The sequence below is a fragment of the Furipterus horrens genome, unplaced genomic scaffold (assembly GCF_987537825.1).
Source record: "Furipterus horrens unplaced genomic scaffold, mFurHor1.1.pri manual_scaffold_17, whole genome shotgun sequence".
Classification (NCBI taxonomy): Eukaryota; Metazoa; Chordata; class Mammalia; order Chiroptera; family Furipteridae; genus Furipterus; species Furipterus horrens.
Genome location: NW_028327187.1, coordinates 54,308,462 through 54,328,459, shown reverse-complemented (window position 1 = coordinate 54,328,459; position 19,998 = coordinate 54,308,462). Strand labels below are relative to the sequence as shown.

Sequence of the window (19,998 nt, the reverse complement as noted above, 5' to 3'; positions counted from 1 at the left end):
AAATGAGTACTTACTTCTCTGAGTGGCTGCCATTATGAGAAGTACCAGGAAATTCATGTCAAACCTGTTGAAGATTTAATTTCCACTCTCCTAACTTCAATCAACATAAGTCTGAACTTGTCATGACAAAAATCATGCTACGTCCAAAAGGTTATCAACTTCTAGACAACATTTTGGTTATTTCGGGCAATGTAACATATCACAAAATTCCAATACAAACCAAATGGTGGGCACCTTAAAGCAGAGAGTCTCAAACCTGGCTACTCATTAGAATCAGCTGAGAATGTAAAAATAAATAATATTTCTTATTAAAAAAAAAGAGATTTCAGAATCTACTGAACCAGACTCTCCCAAGTCTCAGGACTCTGTATTATTTTAATCATTTCCAGGTGGTTTCTAAAAAAAAAAAAAATAGTACATAGATTGGCATTTAAAAAAAGGCAGATGAAAGGTTTTTGTTTTTCTGTGCCAATGTTGAAATCTAATCCTGAAACAAAGAGGTAAATTTTATGTAGTTGTAAGGATACTGTAAAGGTAGGTTTATATATATCATATGCTACATTGGCCAGGCTCTTGGCAATCATCTGGGTAGTCACCTTCTTTTGACGCAGAAAAATTTTCATTCGTGGCTTCATATACAGAATACCACAAAATGCCTATGGAACAGTGAAGGGAAAGTTATAATACAATATTGCCAATTCTACTGACATCCCCTTAAAACATTGCTAACAACTGAGGTGCATTCTAAGCAAATATTTGGCTCAGTTTCCATACTATGTCACTACCATACGAAAGTGATATTGAATCTATTCGCTAAACTACTTTAGTGGAGACAGTGTAAAGGAATCCTAACAGAGGGGTAAAAGGCTGTCATTTTTATATAAATAAAATGAGATATTATTATATAGATTTTCATGTTATAGGAAATCTTATTTCTCCTTGTTGAAGGAAAAGCACTCTTACTCACCCGTAATGAATACTCTGTTTCTGGCAGTTCAGAGGTAACACCACCAATCTCTTTTTCTTCTGTGCCAAAGTCTGATACCAGGATGTCATATTGATCTGTATCAAAGTCCAACTCAGACTTTCCATCTTTATTTCTAGGTAAAAGAAACAAGTACCAATCTAACAAAAACTGATTCCAAAAGACAAAAATTCACTAGGAACCCAAGAGAAAAGAAACAATATGAGCCAAAACTCAGATACCTATTTCTTTTCCTGACTACCAGTACTAAACTACAAATTATTCAATTTGAAGAAATTATTCAATGTTTCACAGAGGTGGTAACCCCAAGGACAGAAGGCAAGGAAAAAATGGAGAGTGTGTGTCTGTGATCTGATAAATCAAATGGATGTCGTCTATCTTCAAAGAAGGACCTTAAAACAGATCCCAACTTTCTGGGTAGTACTGGATAGGTCATTCAACATAATTTTCCCTAACTGAATAGATGAATCAAAACCTACCTTTTCTAATTTCATAAATTATGTAAGAACTAATAAGATACCGAGATTTCCCCAGATCTTATTTCTTAGAAGGAAAAAAAAAAGATTATTATAGAAACAGCATATATTTGCTGGTTCTCTAGAGTATCATTTATGGGATTATCACTTAAATATAATATTAATCATATTGTTTCCATAAGTAACTTTCTTCTCATAGTCCTTTTGGGTCACTTAGCTGTGGTCCATTCCCGGACCCTGGGTTATATCACTAACAACAGCTAGGGAAAAAATCCAAGACCTGTCTTTGTTTCCTGATGGGTTGTGAAGAAAACATATACATCATAACAACACTTTCCAAAGTTTGTTCTGTGGAATAGTAGTCCCCCAAAATACTCTTAAATAGGAAGGAAGGAAGGAAGGAAGGAAGGAAGGAAGGAAGGAAGGAAGGAAGGAAGGAAGGAAGGGAGAGAGGGAGGGAGCAAGGGGAGGAGGGAGGGAGGGGAGGAGGAAGGAAGGAAGGAAGGAAGGAAGGAAGGAAGGAAGGAAGGAAGGAAGGAAGGAAAGAAGGAAGGAAGAAAGGAAGGAAGGGAGGGAGGGAGGGAGCGAGGGGAGGAGGGAGGGAGGGGAGGAGAAAGAAAGGAAGGAAGGAAGGAAGGAAGGAAGGAAGGGAGGGAGGGAGGGAAGGAAGGAGGGAAGGAGGGAAGGAGGAAGGAAGGAAAGAAGGAAGGAAGGAAGGAAGGAAGGAAGGAAGGAAGGAAGGAAGGAAAGGCAGGTTGGTTGCATGAGTGAATAAAATTAAAAAACAATTCCTGGCCCCCAGAGCCACCTCAAAGATCTAGTGATACCTTTCTCATACTTCAGGTTTTGTAAGCTCAGAGCTGCTGTGGTGAAAATGTAGCTCCTTTTTCAAGGCTGGACCAGAGCCATTATGTTATGTAGCTTTTATAAAGCCCATGTCACTATAATAGTATATTCTGGATTTTCCAGGATAATCCTGATTCTTTCTACCTCATCCCACTCAAACACATGCTCTGAGAAGGTTTCCTATCTTTGCCCCTCACCATTCACCATCCAAGGAAAAGAGGTCTGAAGAAAAAAATTTTGAAATTGGGTAATACAGCATACTATATTGCTCTCTTATGTATTTTCAATACCTATTGAAATAATATTAGCATATTAAAGCCTCTAAGAAGAGCTGCAATAAAGCAACATGGCAGACTTAGTTTAAGCCAGCTTTTCCTGAAGTTACATGACCATAGAATCCTTTATTTATATGATACCTACATCTACATGATTGAGAAACAATGTACAAAGGAAAAAGTCTGCTTAATCTGTTTAAATCACTGAAAATACCTAAGGAAAAAGATCCTTTATAATATAAATATTATTTGAGGTTTCCCCAATAGGACAAAGGAAGATCTAAATTACCAATGAGTGAAAAACCTTACTTTTTTTCTTTTTAGTTGAAAGTACTTTCTATACAAACCAGCATGGTTTTTATATAAGTTTAAGCCAGCTAAGAAATGAGGTAAAATTCTTAACTTAAAGAGAAAAAGAATAAATACACCTAATACTCTGTTCTATTAAACATAAAAAAACCTCTGTTTTATATGAAAGGTCTTTAGGTTTTAGTGGACACTTAAATGTATTCCATTTGATATAACTAGATTAAACATATCATGTATTCTAGAGTATTTCTAGAATGTTTTGTTAGCACTCAACACATGACCTGAAGCCAGCCTCAATACAGTTCAAATTTATCTACTTCAAAGGTTTTTCTACTTCTAATTCAACTACTCTAAAGCACTAATACAGAGGTACTTAGTTTTAAGGATCATGTTGTGCTTTGTTACCCGTAATGTCTCTTTTTCATACTTTATTTTCATTGTTGAATAAGTTAAATAACTATCATTTACCTATCTCAGAAGAGTATCCATGAATATAAAATATATATTTATAATGGATTCTAAAGATTTTAAAATAGCATTGAACTGTCTTATTTGTGGCAATAGCCTCAGAATATGAATGTTTCCACCTTATCAAGCTCTACATCTTACTAATAAGAACCATTATCTCGCCCTGGGTGGGTGGCTCAGTTGATTGGAGTGTCATCCCATACACCAAAAGGTTGTGGGTTCAATCCCCAGTCAGGGCACATACCTAGGTTGCAGGTTCGATCCCCAGTCGGGGTGCGTATGGGAAACAACCGATCGATGTTTCTCTCTCACATCGATGGTTCTCTCTCTTTCTCTCTCCCTTCCTCTCTAAAATCAATAAAAATATCCTTGGGTGAGGATTAAGAGAAAGTTTTTTTAAAAAACCACTATCTCAAACAGAGCTGTGGTTGTATGAAAGTTAAGAAAAAGTATGCAATGAGATACAAATATCTATCAAAATTTAACTACTCAACTTCTCTACAGATTACAATGTACTTCATCGTACTACCTCTACTTATTAGAATCTATCACTCTTGGAATACGATACCTGCGGATATTCCAAATAATAACACGAGTGCCTTTTTTGCCTGGGATGGCATCAAACTGAGACAGCAGGTCATTTTCACTGTTGAAAATCGAATAGTTCAAGATGGCTTCTAGGCTGGGCAAGGAATCCTCAGTAACAATCATTTTTTGTGAAATCAAATATAGTCAAAGAAAAAACAATCTTTTAAAAGAATGATATTAGTTAGATCTTCCATTTGAGTTCCATGTTTAGATAAAAATAGATACAGAGACATAAAACATGGGCATTACTGCTATAGATGAAAGAAAAAGGCAAAATGAAGAAATATTGCAGAGACAAACACAAAAATCTGTTACCCATGCAGAATATAGCTTCAAAGATACAATGTAAATAAAGACAGTTCTATATTTAAGAAATAGATCAAGGGCTGAACTTTTAGACTCTTTGGAAGCAATGAGTTCAAACTTTATTGCTACACTGCTTGGGTCAAGATGACCTGGTATCTAACAGAAATAATAGCTTGTCCAGGAATGAGGAAGTGAATGATTCTGCTATCAGATAAACTGATGAATAGTATATTTCTAGGAGTATGTTACTACCCTTAGGGGAAAAATAATGAGGGGGGGGTACTTTACCAAGGGAGTGGTGGTGGGGGAGAGAGAGAGAACAATAACATAACAATGAAATTTCCCATACAACAAAAACATTTCTAAGCTTCTATAAATAGTCCACTTATATATTTTTAAATGTTTAATAGGGGGAAATTAAAGTTAAATTTCAGACAATTGAATTGATAGCTGTATTTGACCTGAAAAAATAGGTTTCTATTAAAATATCAGATTAGACTAATTTTTAACCAACATTCTCCATTTCCAGAAAGGATATTGTTTTGCTGGTTGAATGGAACAATTGGTACAATAACTGCCTGGGCCTGGACACATTCCAGGTAGGTCTGTGATAGGAGTCCAACAGAGAGAGTACCCCCATTCTTGGTGAAGACAAGGGCGTCCTTTCCTAGCCGCATGGAGCCTGACTTGAAACCATTACCAAAGACCCCGATGGGACACTGGCTCTTCTTTATTACTTTATCTGTAAAGCCAAAGCTGTAATTACACAAGAAAAAAGAAATCAGAAAAAAAGAAATCAGAAACATAAAAAGCATCCTAAGATAGATGACAGGCAGAATATTTTTAGTTTACAAATGAATTTACACTTGTAAAAAGTCCCTCCTTTTTTTCTCTTTTGATATTTTTGAGCAAAACTATTAAGTTAAAAACAGAGGAAATTACTATGGGGTGATGGGACTGATTTTCCTGTGTGGTTTGTGTGTACATTAACACTTACAGTATATTGGACTCACATTTTATCAATGTAAAGGTGGTTTCTTTTCACTAACAAAGATAGCTGGAGAAGGTCATGGGTAGCTGCCTTTTTTTCTGGAGAAAATGGGTCTGGTTGCTAATAGTAAGGTTAGGGCAGGTGGAAAATGGTGGTTATCTGAGTATGCTGGATAGAGTGCAGCAGAAGAACCAGAGAGCTGCACTGGTCAGAGGCACCAGACTAGGCATCTCCAAACCTGGTTATATCACCTTCTAGAAATCTGAGAGTCATAGGTTATATATCTTAACAATTTCAACTCTCCGCCCAAAAGATAACCCTTCCAATTCTTACCCTCTGCTCCATCTGCTGGGACAGCTCATTGGAATGTGGCCAAGGGATAAAAATAGGTAGTTCTGCCTCTGAATATCAGCAAACAGCTGCAGTATAAAGTCTCTCTTGTTCTATTAAGGGCGTTTCACTGAGTCACCTCAACAATCTCTGTAGCCCCTTATGATCAGCTTAATCTGGGAGCCAGATCCTTTCCCTTTACCATATTCTCCATTCAAGCATACAACAAAATAACAGAACCAAAAATTTAAAGATATGAAATCGAGAACATGATGATTATTCTCCTCATAGATCTTCTCTCACCACAAATAAAACTAATTTTAGGATTGTTTCTCTCCAGATTGACTAAGTTTACAATGTTGTACACCATTCATTCAGTAAATATTTACTAATTACCTACTATGTGCCATGCATTGTGCTAAATCCTGGAGACAAAAATGTTGATAAAAGAGATATAATTCTTGCACTTGCCGTTTACAGTCTAAGGAAAGTCTTCATATATTACATATCACATGCTTCTCCAACATCAATAAAATAAACACTCTGTATGCCATGTCTGAGCAGTGTGGCCTTGGCTCTTACACTTTTGAGCAGGGTTGAGTTGCCTGGTTTCCACTTCCTGAAGGCTATGGTTTGTGTCTATTTCCTAAGAAGGAATCCCACCTTTCAATTTTCTATTTCAAAGTGTCATACAATAATACCATTAAGTCCTTCTAGAGTACACAATTTACAAGAGCTTTGTGCATCCTACAAATATATCTAACCACAGAGAAAAGTAACTTCTAGCACAGTAGTACTTTTGAAAATCCCCAAAGAATGTTGCATTTCTGCTGTTTATGGGCCTTAGTAGTCCAGGAAATAAACTTAGAGAAGTTGGTAAGATTCAGGAATTCCTATTTCTCTTATGAAAAAGTTGGCTAGAAGAGATGCAGTCATTATGAGGATTAAATTATATATTGTATCCACATTATAAAGTAGTATTCAAACTTGAATTTTTAAACTAACTCTAGAAGTCACTCTGAGAATTGTCATGTGCTATCTCTAGCTCTACTTCAGATCTAATATATCTAAAACTCAGGGGTCTTCATAAACAGTAATCTACCATGTGAAATGAATCCGTATGGTTGAACTTAAACTTTCTCTTATATTACAAAGTCTAGGAAAGTGGTGAAAATAGAGACTATATAGCATTCTCTTAATTTCCTAGCCATTCCTGCCTTTTCTGCAATCTATCATTTTTTTCCCCTTTGTGAGTATAAACCCTGACTGTGTTACTTAGTTTAAGAAGACCAAATGACTATAGAAGGTGGAGAAAGTAAGTAGTAGGGTAGGGACAGAACCAGAAATAGAAAAGGATAAGAATAATGAGAAGAGAGAATCTGGAAGCTTCCGGATATTGCAGTTATGTTCCACTTAATTTCTCCCATGTGTTCTTTTATATCACTTAATAGTTCCATGTTAGGTATTCTACTTAACTGAACATTGCAGAATGGATGCCAGATACCAATCAAATAACTACCTAATAGAAAATGCCTCACAGTAAATTATAGAATTGTAGGATGAATTTTATATATTTCAGGATAGCTCACTCATTTTCCACAGAGATAGCCTGGCTTAGATAGGTGGTTTCTCTTCACTAAATCCTGTTCTATCCTCCTGTGTAAGAGACAACAGTGTTTGGATACCAGCTCTTTGAGTGGAATCAAGGAAGATAGTAGCTTGCTCCTGACTTTATTAAAATATTAAGATTCTACAATCCAAAGAGGTAAATTTAAATTGGGACTCTGACCAATGAAACAAACCTTAGCAAATCCATGTACATACAAGAGCAGGCACTGCTGTTTCCTAGATATATTGGTGATGTAATATGCAATATAAAAGAATGAAAGACAGCTAAGCATACTACTATTCTCTGACTGTTGTTTAGGAAAAACCTACTAGGAAATGCACTGCTGAGCAGACTTTGCAAATACCTTCAATCCATGGATCTGTGGCTGCTTTTAATCCTTGACCTCTGAAAGAATAGGATTTCCACCTTGCTGAAAAAGGCAGCTGAATATATAGACTAGCTGGTTCACACATTACTTGCAGAATCTAAAGAGAATTGTGAACCTTAAAGAAATTCAATAATAGGCTTTTCCTTTTTAATCTGATTTTCATGAGATTCTGCATTTATGGGAGAAATTGTTGCTGCAATTACATAACTATTTTATTACCCTGAAAATAGGAAGATTAGCATAAAGAGCTGGAAATGTGGATAGGATTATAAGAAATGTTACAGATAAATAGAGTTGCTGTAGGCTTAATAACTTTGCATAACTACCTCTACTATTTTTCAAAATATAAAAGCAGTATGCCCCAAACCAATAAAAGAAAAAATAAAACACTTAATTTGCAAAGCTACCTCTAAAGTTCAATTATTTAAAAAAGAAATTGTGGTAAAGTAGAATTCTTGGCTAGAAGGTATGATTGAATTAAATGATCTCTTCTAAATAAATGGGGCCTTTTAACAAATTCAAGTTTGTTTTAAGATACAATCAGAAATAAAATCCAGCACATATACCATACATAAGCCAGAATTCATTAAAAATTCTCTAAAATTAATTTTTAAATATGAGGAACAATTTTGCAGTACAGATTAGTAAGAGACATATTTGGCATGATAATACCAAAAAAGGCTATGTCTAAAGATGTTTCTGCCTATTTAGCTCTGTTTTGCTCCTCAGGAAAGAAGTGAAATTTTAAATGAATGATTCACATCCTTCACATTTTGACTCAAATGTCATTTCTTCAGGGAAGCTTTTCTGGTTTCCATAAATTAGAGCAGATCCTTCCATTATATGTTCTCATAGAAACTGTACTTTTCCTTCATAGCAGTTACCACTAGGTGGGATAGCCTATTTACTTGTATCAGTACTAATCAATCCTTTTCTATATTTTTCACTAAACTGTCATCCCTTTGAGAGCAAGGACCATGTCTGCCTGGGCCATCACTTTATCTTCAATGACTTTCACATAGGTATTCAGTAAAAATTTGTTGAATGAATCCGGAACAAAAATTGTTGCAATTATTTTGAAACTATCTTTCTTTCTCCGGACTTCTAACTATAAACACCAACTTTCACATATGTAGTTCCAAAACAGGGTACAGATCTTCCCCACAGCCCATGGTTTGGGGAATGGTGGAAGGAAATAATACAGCATTTAAGGTACTTTGAATATCTATGGCATGTAGGTAGCTAGATAATAGAAATCCTACCGCCCCTGGGCAAAAAGGTGTAAGGGATTTTCAGGATTTAAAAGGAAGGGCAGGCAGCCTTGAGGGAAGGAGCAGGTTGGAGAAGCATGATGGAGGCGTGCCATGATGTAGGAGGATGTTGTAGCAGCCATGTGCGAAGCAGCAAGCAGCTATGCAGTTTGTAGTCAGGATCTGGCTATGCAGCCTTGACTAGTAAGAAAGCAGGCATGCTGCTGCTTTGATCGTGCCTGCTCCAGCTGACTCTGAAGCCACCAAGGACTCTGCCTTGCAGACCTGGACCCTATCTGGACTCTTGGAACTCGGGACACATGGAGAGGACTTCACCATGATCCAGTGTAACATGGCACATGCTTTCCTGGACTATTATATGGAGGCTGATGACAACGTACTCCAGATCCTGAAGGAGAGAGATGGCACATAAGGGATGGGGAACTACTGAGCTTGATTTTGGCTTCTAGCCTTTTGGGGAGCAAGGGAAGTGCTGGGTGTCATGGGAGAACAGGGTTCTGAGTGGGAGTGCTCCCACCCCCACCAAGGTTGGAATATTGTAAATAAAGACTGTTTCTCTCAACACTAATTGTTGGGTCATGCACCAAGGCGCCATGTGAATGGGCCCCTGTTTGCTTGGTAAGTTTCACAGGCAAAATGGAAAGTGGTAAGATCCTCTGAGCTCACTATTTGATACTCATGTCACTGGTATAAGGTGTGGTGGGAAGGAGTTGGTAACAAGATAAGTGATTGAGAAAAAAAAAAACTAGTACATAAGAATTAGACATATATATATATATATATATATATATATTGGTTCCATCCCATCTAAACTTGTATTTATGTTAATACAAAATATTAATTTTAGAAGATAAAAGTTAAAAGATTAGGGCAGCTCCATAACTTTACCAACAAACTAGCCACATTCTTATCTCACTTCTAGACACTGTCCTCAAATATTCTTCTAATTATGAGGGTCTGAGACACAAGATATACAAAGTACACAGACTTCTGAGTGGTAAAACATAACCAAATTTATAATTGGTTATGCCCAAATTTCATTTCATTTCTTTGATGGATCAATGGGATTTCCCTACAAACAGGGTTACAGAATTAGAATACCTACAAAGAGAACTACAACAAAGTGAACGTTTTCTATTTCTATAGTTTGAAACCCTTTCCCTCCTCCACCATTACTCATGTTTCACAAACTAGTTCAGGAAGCCACATGGAGAGTAATCAATTTCATCTGCTAAAAAGAGGAATAGAGAAGGAAAGGGTTAAGAAAATACTCATCTTTCACTGAGTGATATGTGAAGACAATAAAGGACAAACTTACATTTTCAACTACAAACCTCTTAATTACATGAACTGAAAGTGGCAACAGAAACCTATTATCACCAGCTTCAGCAGCTAGAAAAGAGAATTTCCTGACTTTGAAATTCTACTGCAAAACCTTCAAAGATTGCACATATAAATGTCTTCTATTTATCTTTCAGGGGGCTTGATTATACCAAGGCACATTCTAATACATCTAATCTAAGAGTGAATTTAGGTATATATAAATTAGAGAAAGTTTCGGACCAGTGATGCCCTTCACATCTTTACACTTGCTCTTTTCTTTGCCAGAACTCTCATCCCTTGCCCCCTGTTCCTTTACCTTGTTAAATTCTATTAATGACCTTTAGATCTCAGCTTACATATCACTTCACCTATGATGCTTTTCCTGACCTCCTGAGTTAGACTGGGTTCCCCTGATGACCTGTCCCATTGCATCCTATACTTTCCTATTGTTATATTTATCATTTTTGTTATGATTACTGCTTAACTGTCTGAATTTCCAGCTGGACTGTATATTCTGTGAGGGCAAAAACAGTGTCTATTTTATTACCAGTGCCCTGGCACGTAATAGAGTCCCAATAAATATTTGTTGAGTGGATAAAGGGAAAGTAAAATATTAAAGAAAATCATTAAGCCTTAACTATAGTTCCTGAACTCAAGACAAGAGACAAAGAATGAAGACACTTTTACCTGAGCATTCGGTGTAATTTATGAGGCGTCATTCCACATCCATCATCAGTAAAGGTCAAACAAAATTTATTCTTGACCTCCTCAACATCTATAAAGACTGTCCTGGCGGATACATCTGGATCTACAGCATTATCTGCAAAAGATAGAAATCTGTGATATTATATCTCTTTTTCTAATATTCTGTTAAGATCTCTAGTTCAGTGCCCTGAAGACACAGAAAATGTCCTTTATTCCCTTCACATGGATGTCCCAGAAGGTGAGCAGGAAGCCTAGTGCACATTCTAGGATATAGGGAACAATAAATATGATGGCAGATGAGGTTATAAGCTGATTTTAATGCCTGATATGCAATCTGCTTCTCTCCCTTTAATCTTCAAGGTCTGTGAGAAAAATAACTCTTCTTATATACAAAGCAATCTGCTCTGTTTCCATCTTATTACTTCTTGCCTTTTAGCCACTTTACTGCTCATAAACACATACAGTAAAGGGTGGCTCTGCAGGAGAGCTCAATCACAATTTTGGTACAAATAGAACCATATCAAACACATTACAGCTTACTTGTGAAAAACTTAGTTTCTACTATTTTACATCACCTCCTATGTTAAAGAACACAGTGCCTTGGCTGATGTGGTTCAGTGGGTTGAGCACCGGCCTCTGAGCCAAAGTGTCACCAGTTTGTTTCTCAGTCAATGTACATGCCTAGGTTGTGATCCAGGTCCATGGTTGGTGGTGTGCAAGAAGCAACCGATCAATGTTTCTCTCCCTTTCTCCTTCCCTTCCCCTCTCTCTAAAAATAAAATATTTTTTAAAAGAACACAGATATTATGACCATCATTGTTTATAGAATAGGAGGCATTAAAAGAGTTAGAGGTTAAAATCAAAGCATTTAATTGCCTTTTTAGATCCCAGTGATGGTAACAAGCTTGCTTAGAAAGAGTCATTCTGCTTAGGTACTCTGTAATAGTCTTAAAGATGAGGCTGTCCAGCCCTCATGAACTGGGGAAGATAGAATTAAAGTAGAAAAAAATATAGAGCTAATGTTTCACAGTTACTTATGAGTTAGTTCTTCATAATAGGTAAATTATTTAAGACTCTAGGACTTCTGGTCACAATGGAGGCATAGGTAGACATGCTTTGCCTCCTCCACAACCATAAGAAGGAATACAACTACCTCAAAACTAAAAACAACCAGAACTACCAGAAAATCAAACCGTGTAAGTCCAACAAATAAAGATATAAAGAAGTAATACTCAGGCAGGACAGGGGAGAGCAACAGGGGGGAAAATGGGAAAACTGTAATGGAACAACAATTTTACAAAAAAAAAAAATGTAATACTCATCCAGACAGGTAGAAGGGGCAGAGCCAGGGCGGAAAGGATGCGGTGTGGTAGTGGTGGTGGTGGTGGCAGCGGCAGCAGCAGCAAGGCACTGGCTGTGGCCGGCCAGCTGAAAGTGCAGTCACATTATAAAAGTTAGGAGGGACACCTGGGGAGCGATCCCAGCACTAGACTAAGTTGCGCAGCTCACGGTTCCAGTGCCAAGGAAAATAATGCCTCATTGCTTCTGACTGTGCAAACCAGTAGGGGTTGGGATGGTGGAAGAAACTTCCGGTCTCTCAGCAGAATCCATTTGTTTAGAGGGCACCCATGGTCCTAGAATGTCCACAAATCCACCCACTCTGGGAACCACCACCAGGGCAACAGCTAGAGGAGTGCCAGTCCCATATGGGAATCAGGAGAAGTGCCTGGAAAAGGGGTGAATGCTGAGCAAGTAGCATTGTTTCTTCTCAGACCCCTCCCCCGCATACAGAGCCATAACATGGTGAAACGGGTCGCCTTTCACTGACGGGTCACCCCTCACTGACGAATACCTAAAGCTCCACCCCTTACAACATAACAAGTGTGACAGCTCTACCTAAGATACAGAGGCAAACACAGGACGCTGTCAACTTGAGGAGACAGAGAAGTATAGCCCAAAAGAGGGAGCAGATCAAAGTTCCAGTGGGAGGACTAAGGTGACAAAGAGATAGCCAATCTAACAGATGCAGAATTCCAAACACTGGTGATAACAATGCTCACAAACCTGACAGACATGATTGAGTATGGCAAATGCATAAGGGAAGAAGTGAAGGCTATGCTAAGTGAAACAAAGGAAAATCCACAGGATACCAATGGTGAATGAAAGAAAGCCAAGGTTCAAATCAACAATTTGCAACATGAGGAAGAAATAAACAGCCAACTAGTACAGAATGAAGAAACAAGAATTGAAAATAATGAAGAGAAGCTTAGGAATCTCTGGGATGACTTTAAATGTACCAACATCTGAATCATAGGGGTGCCAGAAGGAGAAAAGGAAGAGCAAGAAATTGAAAACTTATGTGAAAAAAACAATGAAGGAAAACTTCCCTATTCTGGCAAAGGAAATAGACACACAAGTCCAGGAAGCACAGAGAGGCCCAAACAAGTCGTACCCAAAGACAACCATACCAGGACACATCATCATTAAAATACTAAAGGTTAAAGATAGAGAGAGAATCTTAAAAGCAGAAAGAGAAAAGAAGAGTTACTGACAAAGGAATTCCCATAAGACTATCAGCTGATTTCTCAAAAGAAGCTTTGCAGGCAAGAAGGGACTGGCAAGAAGTATTCAATGTGATGAAAAGCAAGTACCTACAACCAAGATTAGTTCATACAGCAAAGCTATCACTTAGAATGGAAGGGTAGATAAAGTGCTTCCCAGACAAAGTAAAGCTAAAGGAGTTCATCATCACCAAGCCATTATTTTATGAAATGTTAAAGAGATTTTATTTAAGAAAAAGAAGATCAAAAGTATGAACATTAAAGGACAACAAACTTACAACTATCAACAACAAAATCTAAAAAACAAAAACAAACTAAGCAAACAACCAGAATAAAAGCAGTCATAGATATGGGGATCATTTGGAGGGATATGAGCTAGGAGGGGGAAGCGGGGAAGGGGGAGAAATGGGGAAATGGTGCAGGGATTAAGAAGTATAATTGGTAGGTACAAAATAGACAGGGGGATGTTAAGAATAGTACAGTATTCTCTCACTTGTTGTGGGTATTACGTTCCAGACGCCCCGCCCCCCGGCTCCGCGAAGCAGGAACTTTACATTTATTCTACACTCTTAAACCTATGTAACTTTAACAACATACATATACAGTACTGCAAAATCCCGCGATATAGCGAAAAATCCACGATAAATAATTAAATACAATATTTTTTAAAATCCCGCGATACAGTGAGGCCGCAATAAGTGAACCGTGTTATAGCGAGGGACTACTGTATAAGAAAGAGTGAAGCCAAAGAACTTACATGCATGACCCATGGACATGAACTAAGGGGGTGGGATTCCTGGAGGGAAGGGGAGTACTGGGCGGAGTGGAGCAAAGGGGGAAAAAAATGGGACAACTGTAACAGCATAATCAATAAAATATACTTTAAAAAAGGACTCTAAAGACATCAAATATAGTCATATTCTAACATATGAGCCAAGTCCACAACCTCAGGGGGAGCCTTTGTCTAGTGGCCACATATTTTTGCCATAGGTGCTAGTTTACACAACTGTCAGTCAGTGACACATGTGGTGCAACTGTCTCATTGGGACTCACTGGCTTGAGTGGGAGGGCAATTCGTGCAGTCTGTTGTATAGGTACCTTAAGCACTCCTGTCTCTACTAGCTCTTTAGTCAAGACTGAGACCTTCCCCTCCACCTATTTCCTTTTCCCTGGCATCCTATACTGCTTTACTGATAACACGTGCCTGGGCTGAGAGATCCAGCATGGGACTGGCTGTATACTGGTCCCATTATCATTGTTCAAATTGTGGCAATTCTCCACTGGGAACATCCTTATCAAGAAAGAGAAGTATTACACACATTTAAAATATCAATTTTTACAATTAACAGCATTGGTTATAACCATTTCTTTATGTTGAGTGTCCATCAAATAAAACAAGACACAAGGACCAATTTCAAGGACCACAATGATGTTGCCAGAATCAGTGATAACACTATCACTGATTGTAACCCTAAAAAGTCATAACAGCAGTATGGCATCACCACTAGTCCCGGAAGGGGGTTAAGAGTTCGGGTGGAGTCAATTTTTAAGGACTAGATGGTTCCAAAACCCTGTGCTATGTTGCAGATCAAGTAGACCAACTTTGGCAGGAATTATAAGTTTGACATGCAAGAGCAGCTTCGTCAGAAATACAGGCTTTACTTTGTATAAGAGGCAGCAGTTTTTTCTTTCACTGACAGAAGAATTCAGCATTTTGAAGTTGCCTACATTGTTTCAAGAAACTACTTGGCAAGCAGGCCTTGAATTGCTTTAGGATCTATCAGTCTCTTGTCCTGGCAGAAAGCCGGGGCCATGGACAGTGATACCTTTGTCAACCAAAAGGACATCATGTCTACTTTAAAAAATTTGCATGTAGAGAAATTTTTTCTAACACTTTATGAACACTCATGATTCAAATGCATAGTACATATCAATTCCAATTCTGTGTTCACACAGAAGTGCATTCAATGAATCAGCTCGCAGGTCTCTCATAAAATTATCTTACTTTTTCCCTCTTTACTGTAAAATTTGCCCAAACTTTACTAGGTGCTTCTTTACAGGAACACACTAAAGAATTTTCAATACAGGCACTTCAGGAGTTACAAGGTAGCTGCCAGGGGCAGTTAGATATTTTATCTCCTTGGCTGGAAGCTGATGGAGTAGGGAAGGAGAGGGCATGCAAGAGGCCAGGGTCAGCTAGAGAAGTAGGGAAGAGATCAGTCAGGCAGTCCCAGCAGTTAAATTCAACGTTGCCCTTTCTTTTGGTTTTAAGTGGCCGTTCACTTGGCCTCAACAAATGAACTTATAATAATAATAAAGCACCAATCTTAATGGCTGACTTCAATCCTATCTCTTGATGCTTACCCTTCCAAAAATTTTTGCTGCTAGATCCCGGGAATCTATTTTCCCCATGGACCAACCTGCCCAGCCTTATGAACAGGTAGGACAATGAGAGAATTCCTACTCCTCTCCCCTTTCCCACTACTAAGGAAAGAGCTGCACTAGCAGATCCTGAAATGTCTTTATCCCCTAATCTGGCCCACAGAATCTCCTATGCTACCAGATCCCAAGGAGTTTTACCTCTTCTAACCTGGCCCATTGTACCCCTAGTGGGAGGACAGTTTCTCTATCTTTCCTCACCCACCTCTTAGGCAAGAACATGAAAAACCAGGTTGCAGGCAATCTATCTTATTCCCTAACCTGGTCCATCCAATCCCTGATCTTCTAAAAAAGAATTATAACTGAAGCCTCATTCTTCATCAAAACCTGGAAGGCAATGAGAAACTGCCCCATGATAGCCTCCCTCAAGACACCGGCTGGTGAGTGGGGATATGGATTTTTATTTTTCTGGATTTTTAAAAAACGAATTGATTGAGGTGACACTGGTTAATAAAATTATATAGGTTTCAGGTGTATAATTCTGTAATACATCATCTGTATATTGTATTGTGTGTTCACCACCCCAACTTCAAGTTTCCTTTCTTCCCCATTTATCCCACCTGGAGAGATGGCTTTGAGGTAGTGCTTCACAAGTCTTCTATCCTCTCCTGTCCCAGAAGGATGGTCTATGTGGATTCCTGAAAGTTTGCCAGGGCCAAGTTGCTGGCCTATAGAAATCCTGCAAGTATCTAACAGTATTCTCTTATCTAAAATTAAAATCATTATCTTCTGACACAAGCTATTCTTCTTCCTCTGTGCCACACACACACACACACACACACTATCAGCATTCAAATGACAACAAGTTTGAAAATCAAGTCATTTATCCCTCCCTTTTTCTTACCTTATATATCCCTAAGTCCTCTCAGATCTTGCTATTTCTATTCCCATTGTCATTTTCTTAGTTTAAAGTTAATTCCCTCACCTGTATTATTGTAATAAACTCCTCAGCAGCCTTTTAAAGCCATATCTCTCTCTTTGCCAATCCATCTTATACACTGCTGCAAGATTAACTCTTGAAGCACAGCTCTCATCATGACATTCCCCTGCTCAGAAAACTTCAGACTAAAAGTCCAAATGTCCAAGTCTCCTAAGTCACCTCCTGGTCCCACTGGGCCTTTCTAACCCCATCTTCTACTTGGTACTTGGTGTAAAAAAGACCTGGATCTGCCATCTACTACACAAGTAACTCATGTTACCTTGAAAAGGTCAGTTAAATGCTCAGAGCCTCTGTATCTTTGTCTGTGTGATGAGAATAATTATAACAACAATAATAATAAGACCCTCAAAGGGTAAAGTTAAAATGTATTTGTGAAAGTTCTTTGTAAACTCTCTAAGGACCTAGAGTTTTTACTATTTGTGAACTTCATGCTCTTGTTAAATTCAACTACTCTGTATTCTTTATGCCTTTGTTCATGCAGTTGTTACTTTTGCTTGAAATGCCCTCCCCTCCCCACACCCATATCCACATGTCCCAATCCTTCAAATCTCAGCTCAAATGTCATGTCTACAAAGCTTTTTCTAACCCTCCTCTTCCTGGTAAGCAAGAAGTCATCACTCTCTCAACTGAATTCCACAGCAATCAATATGTTTATCTTTACTGATACATCACTTTTTATTTTGTTGTTACACACAGCATAAACCTTTTATACACATTTTATCTCCCTTACTAGAAGAGTACTTTTTTGTACCTACCATGGTGGCCTTGCCCACAGTGAGTACTCAATAAATATGGAATGGATGATTCACTAGAAAATTAATGCACAAGCGGAGGAGAAAACTGTCGAAGGGAAACCTACAATGAAACTTTTGTATTACCAGTTAACATTTTGCTCTTCCTTTTCCCTGTTATTAACATGACCACACATAGTTGTGATTTTGTTTTAAAACCTCTTTGTATATGTGTGGGTAGGTGTGTGTTTATGTGTGTGTGTGTGTGTATATATAATACTCATAACAATTTGTACTCATGTGGGACATCTTAGGTCAGGCTTAGGTTCAGTTAATACTTAACACAAAAATCAGATGCATATAGAATTACAGATCACCCATTAAGTTCAGTACATAGTCAATACAGATGGTTTTGCACAGCATCACTGTGAACTGAGTGGAGTGAAAAACACATTTGTCTCTCCTTCTCCACTAAGCAAGTTGTTACTTTTACCTCTTTTTGCTTTTTTTCAGTTACATGCTCATAGATCTCATTCTACTGTGCAGTTTCACTCAATGCACGGTGCAAAACTTTAAAGATATAGTCTCTGGTCTCTAGAATTCAAAATGTGTCACTGCCACTTTTTCCCCTTCAGCTTGTAATGGACAGTCATACATATTATAAGCATTCTGCCTTATGGTCAAACTAATCATCAAAGTTCCCTGTCACTCTTCCAAATAACTCTCATGACCATCTCCTCTTGCTGCCCATTGAGTTCTTGCCCAAGACAAGTCACATTGCATGGCCACAGAGATTGCTTAAGTAGGAACTGGGTCTCATTTGGGGAGTTCTGAAACCAAACTTTGCCCCAGAAGTCTCTCTCCCTCCTTTAAGTGTTATGTGACATTTATAGTGTGCTCTGTAACTGCTGCATTTTATCCAGGAATGCTTCTCTTCTTTGCTTTCCACATAGTATTTAAGGACACCACTGCAAAAGCTGGTGTACTTGCCTTCAAGGGATCAACTCAAAACGCTTTAAAAGCAAACATCGGTGGAATGAGAGAGGTTAAGTGCTCAGTATTCATTCCAGCGGTGTGAGGGCGCTCGTGGACCACGTACCCAGCCCTCCGCAGTCACAGGGAGCCAAGTGCATTCGTGTCATCTCTTAAGAGATGTCCCATCATTCCCAGATTCTCTGGTCCCCAAAGTTAAAGAACTCTGTTTTCCAGACCTTTCCTCATGACCCTACTGTGTCCACTACAACGTCCCTTTGCTAGCTTGACGTCTTTCATCGGTAGCCAGGTCCCGTGGAGCCCAGCTGCCTTAGGGCCTCATCTCCTTTCGATTATTAACTAAGCTATCCTAAAGTGTCTGGAACATCACAAGCCAGAGAGAAATACCTCCCAGGAGTCCTAACTCTTTGGACTCACCTTGTTTCCTCAGCGTTATTCGCAGAATTCCGTCCCTGGATAGAGAGCTGCCCCCCTCCCGCCGGCGGGGCAGAGACCAGTCCCGACGCCCCCACCCCAGCTCCGCCCCTGGCCCACCTCGCACGGCTCCGCACATTCTTCTCGCGTCTGCGGCACCACGTTGGCACCACTGCGTTGGGCGATCACGGCCAGGCCCACCTCGCCACTCACCTAGTAGCTCCGCGATGGCACTGAAGGGTCGCGTGTGGCTGCTAGAATTGCTGTGTAGGTAGCGGGGGCTCATCTGGGGGCGAGAGAAGGTCCCGTCCCGCGTGAGGCTTCGGCCCGCCGGGCCCTCCCTGCGAACCCCCCGCATCCCCGGGGCCCGCGCGTGCGTCCGCCCCCTGGGGTCCCTGACCTACAGTGCTCAGGCGGATCCCAAACGCCTGCGGGCCGCCGCCCAGCCGAGCCAGCCCGCTGCCCGGCGCGCCAGGGCCTGCGGGGGCCCCTCGGTACAGGAGCATTTTTTTGGCCGCCACGATACTCGGTTGCTGCCTCCGGACTGCTCGCCCGGCCGTCCCGGGCTGGAGCTCACTCACTCGCACTCGCAGCTGGCGGCGGCTGTCCCAGGCCCGCCCTCCCTAGCTCCCACCCGCAGCTGGCGGGGGCGGAGCGCGCTCCAGCCACCTGTCCCAGGCAAGAGTGGTGAGGCCAGCAGAGCTTAGCGGCGGCCCCGCCCTGTTAGCACCTCTCCAGACCCACTGATTGCCGGTCGTCCTCTGGGCCGTACAGAAATATGGCGACCTCCTGACAGCCGCTCCTTGATCCCCGCCCCTAATTAATTCTTGGCGTTTTCCATAGGCCAGGACGCCGAGCGGGAAAGCGTGCGGGGGGGAGGGCGAGTGCGTGGGGAGGGGCGGGAATAAGGCGAGGAGAGGGAGAGTGTGTAGGGATTTCTGGAACGGAGTTCCACTTGGGCTGCATGACTAACGGGCAGGATAAGACAAGTCTTACAAGTTCTAAAGACCATAGTTGTGCTATCTGGGTAGATAGCAGGCTTGCGTGATG

General features: G+C 39.8%; 1 protein-coding gene across 2 annotated transcripts in view; it reads right to left on the bottom strand.

The window, feature by feature from the left end:
• The window catches only part of MORC4 (MORC family CW-type zinc finger 4), a 91,401-nt gene extending 71,702 nt beyond the window's left edge, over positions 1-19,699 (bottom strand). For both annotated transcript variants that reach the window (XM_090263978.1, XM_090263979.1), the window contains exons 1-7: positions 19,353-19,699; positions 19,162-19,234; positions 10,853-10,985; positions 4,792-5,009; positions 3,928-4,075; positions 968-1,100; positions 528-656 (exon numbers count right to left, since the gene is read on the bottom strand). In XM_090263978.1, coding sequence (XP_090120104.1) covers positions 528-656; positions 968-1,100; positions 3,928-4,075; positions 4,792-5,009; positions 10,853-10,985; positions 19,162-19,234; positions 19,353-19,454 — 936 coding nt within the window. In that variant the 5' untranslated portion in view covers positions 19,455-19,699. The remainder of the gene's footprint in view (positions 1-527; positions 657-967; positions 1,101-3,927; positions 4,076-4,791; positions 5,010-10,852; positions 10,986-19,161; positions 19,235-19,352) is intronic.
• Between the last annotated feature and the right edge of the window lie 299 nt (positions 19,700-19,998).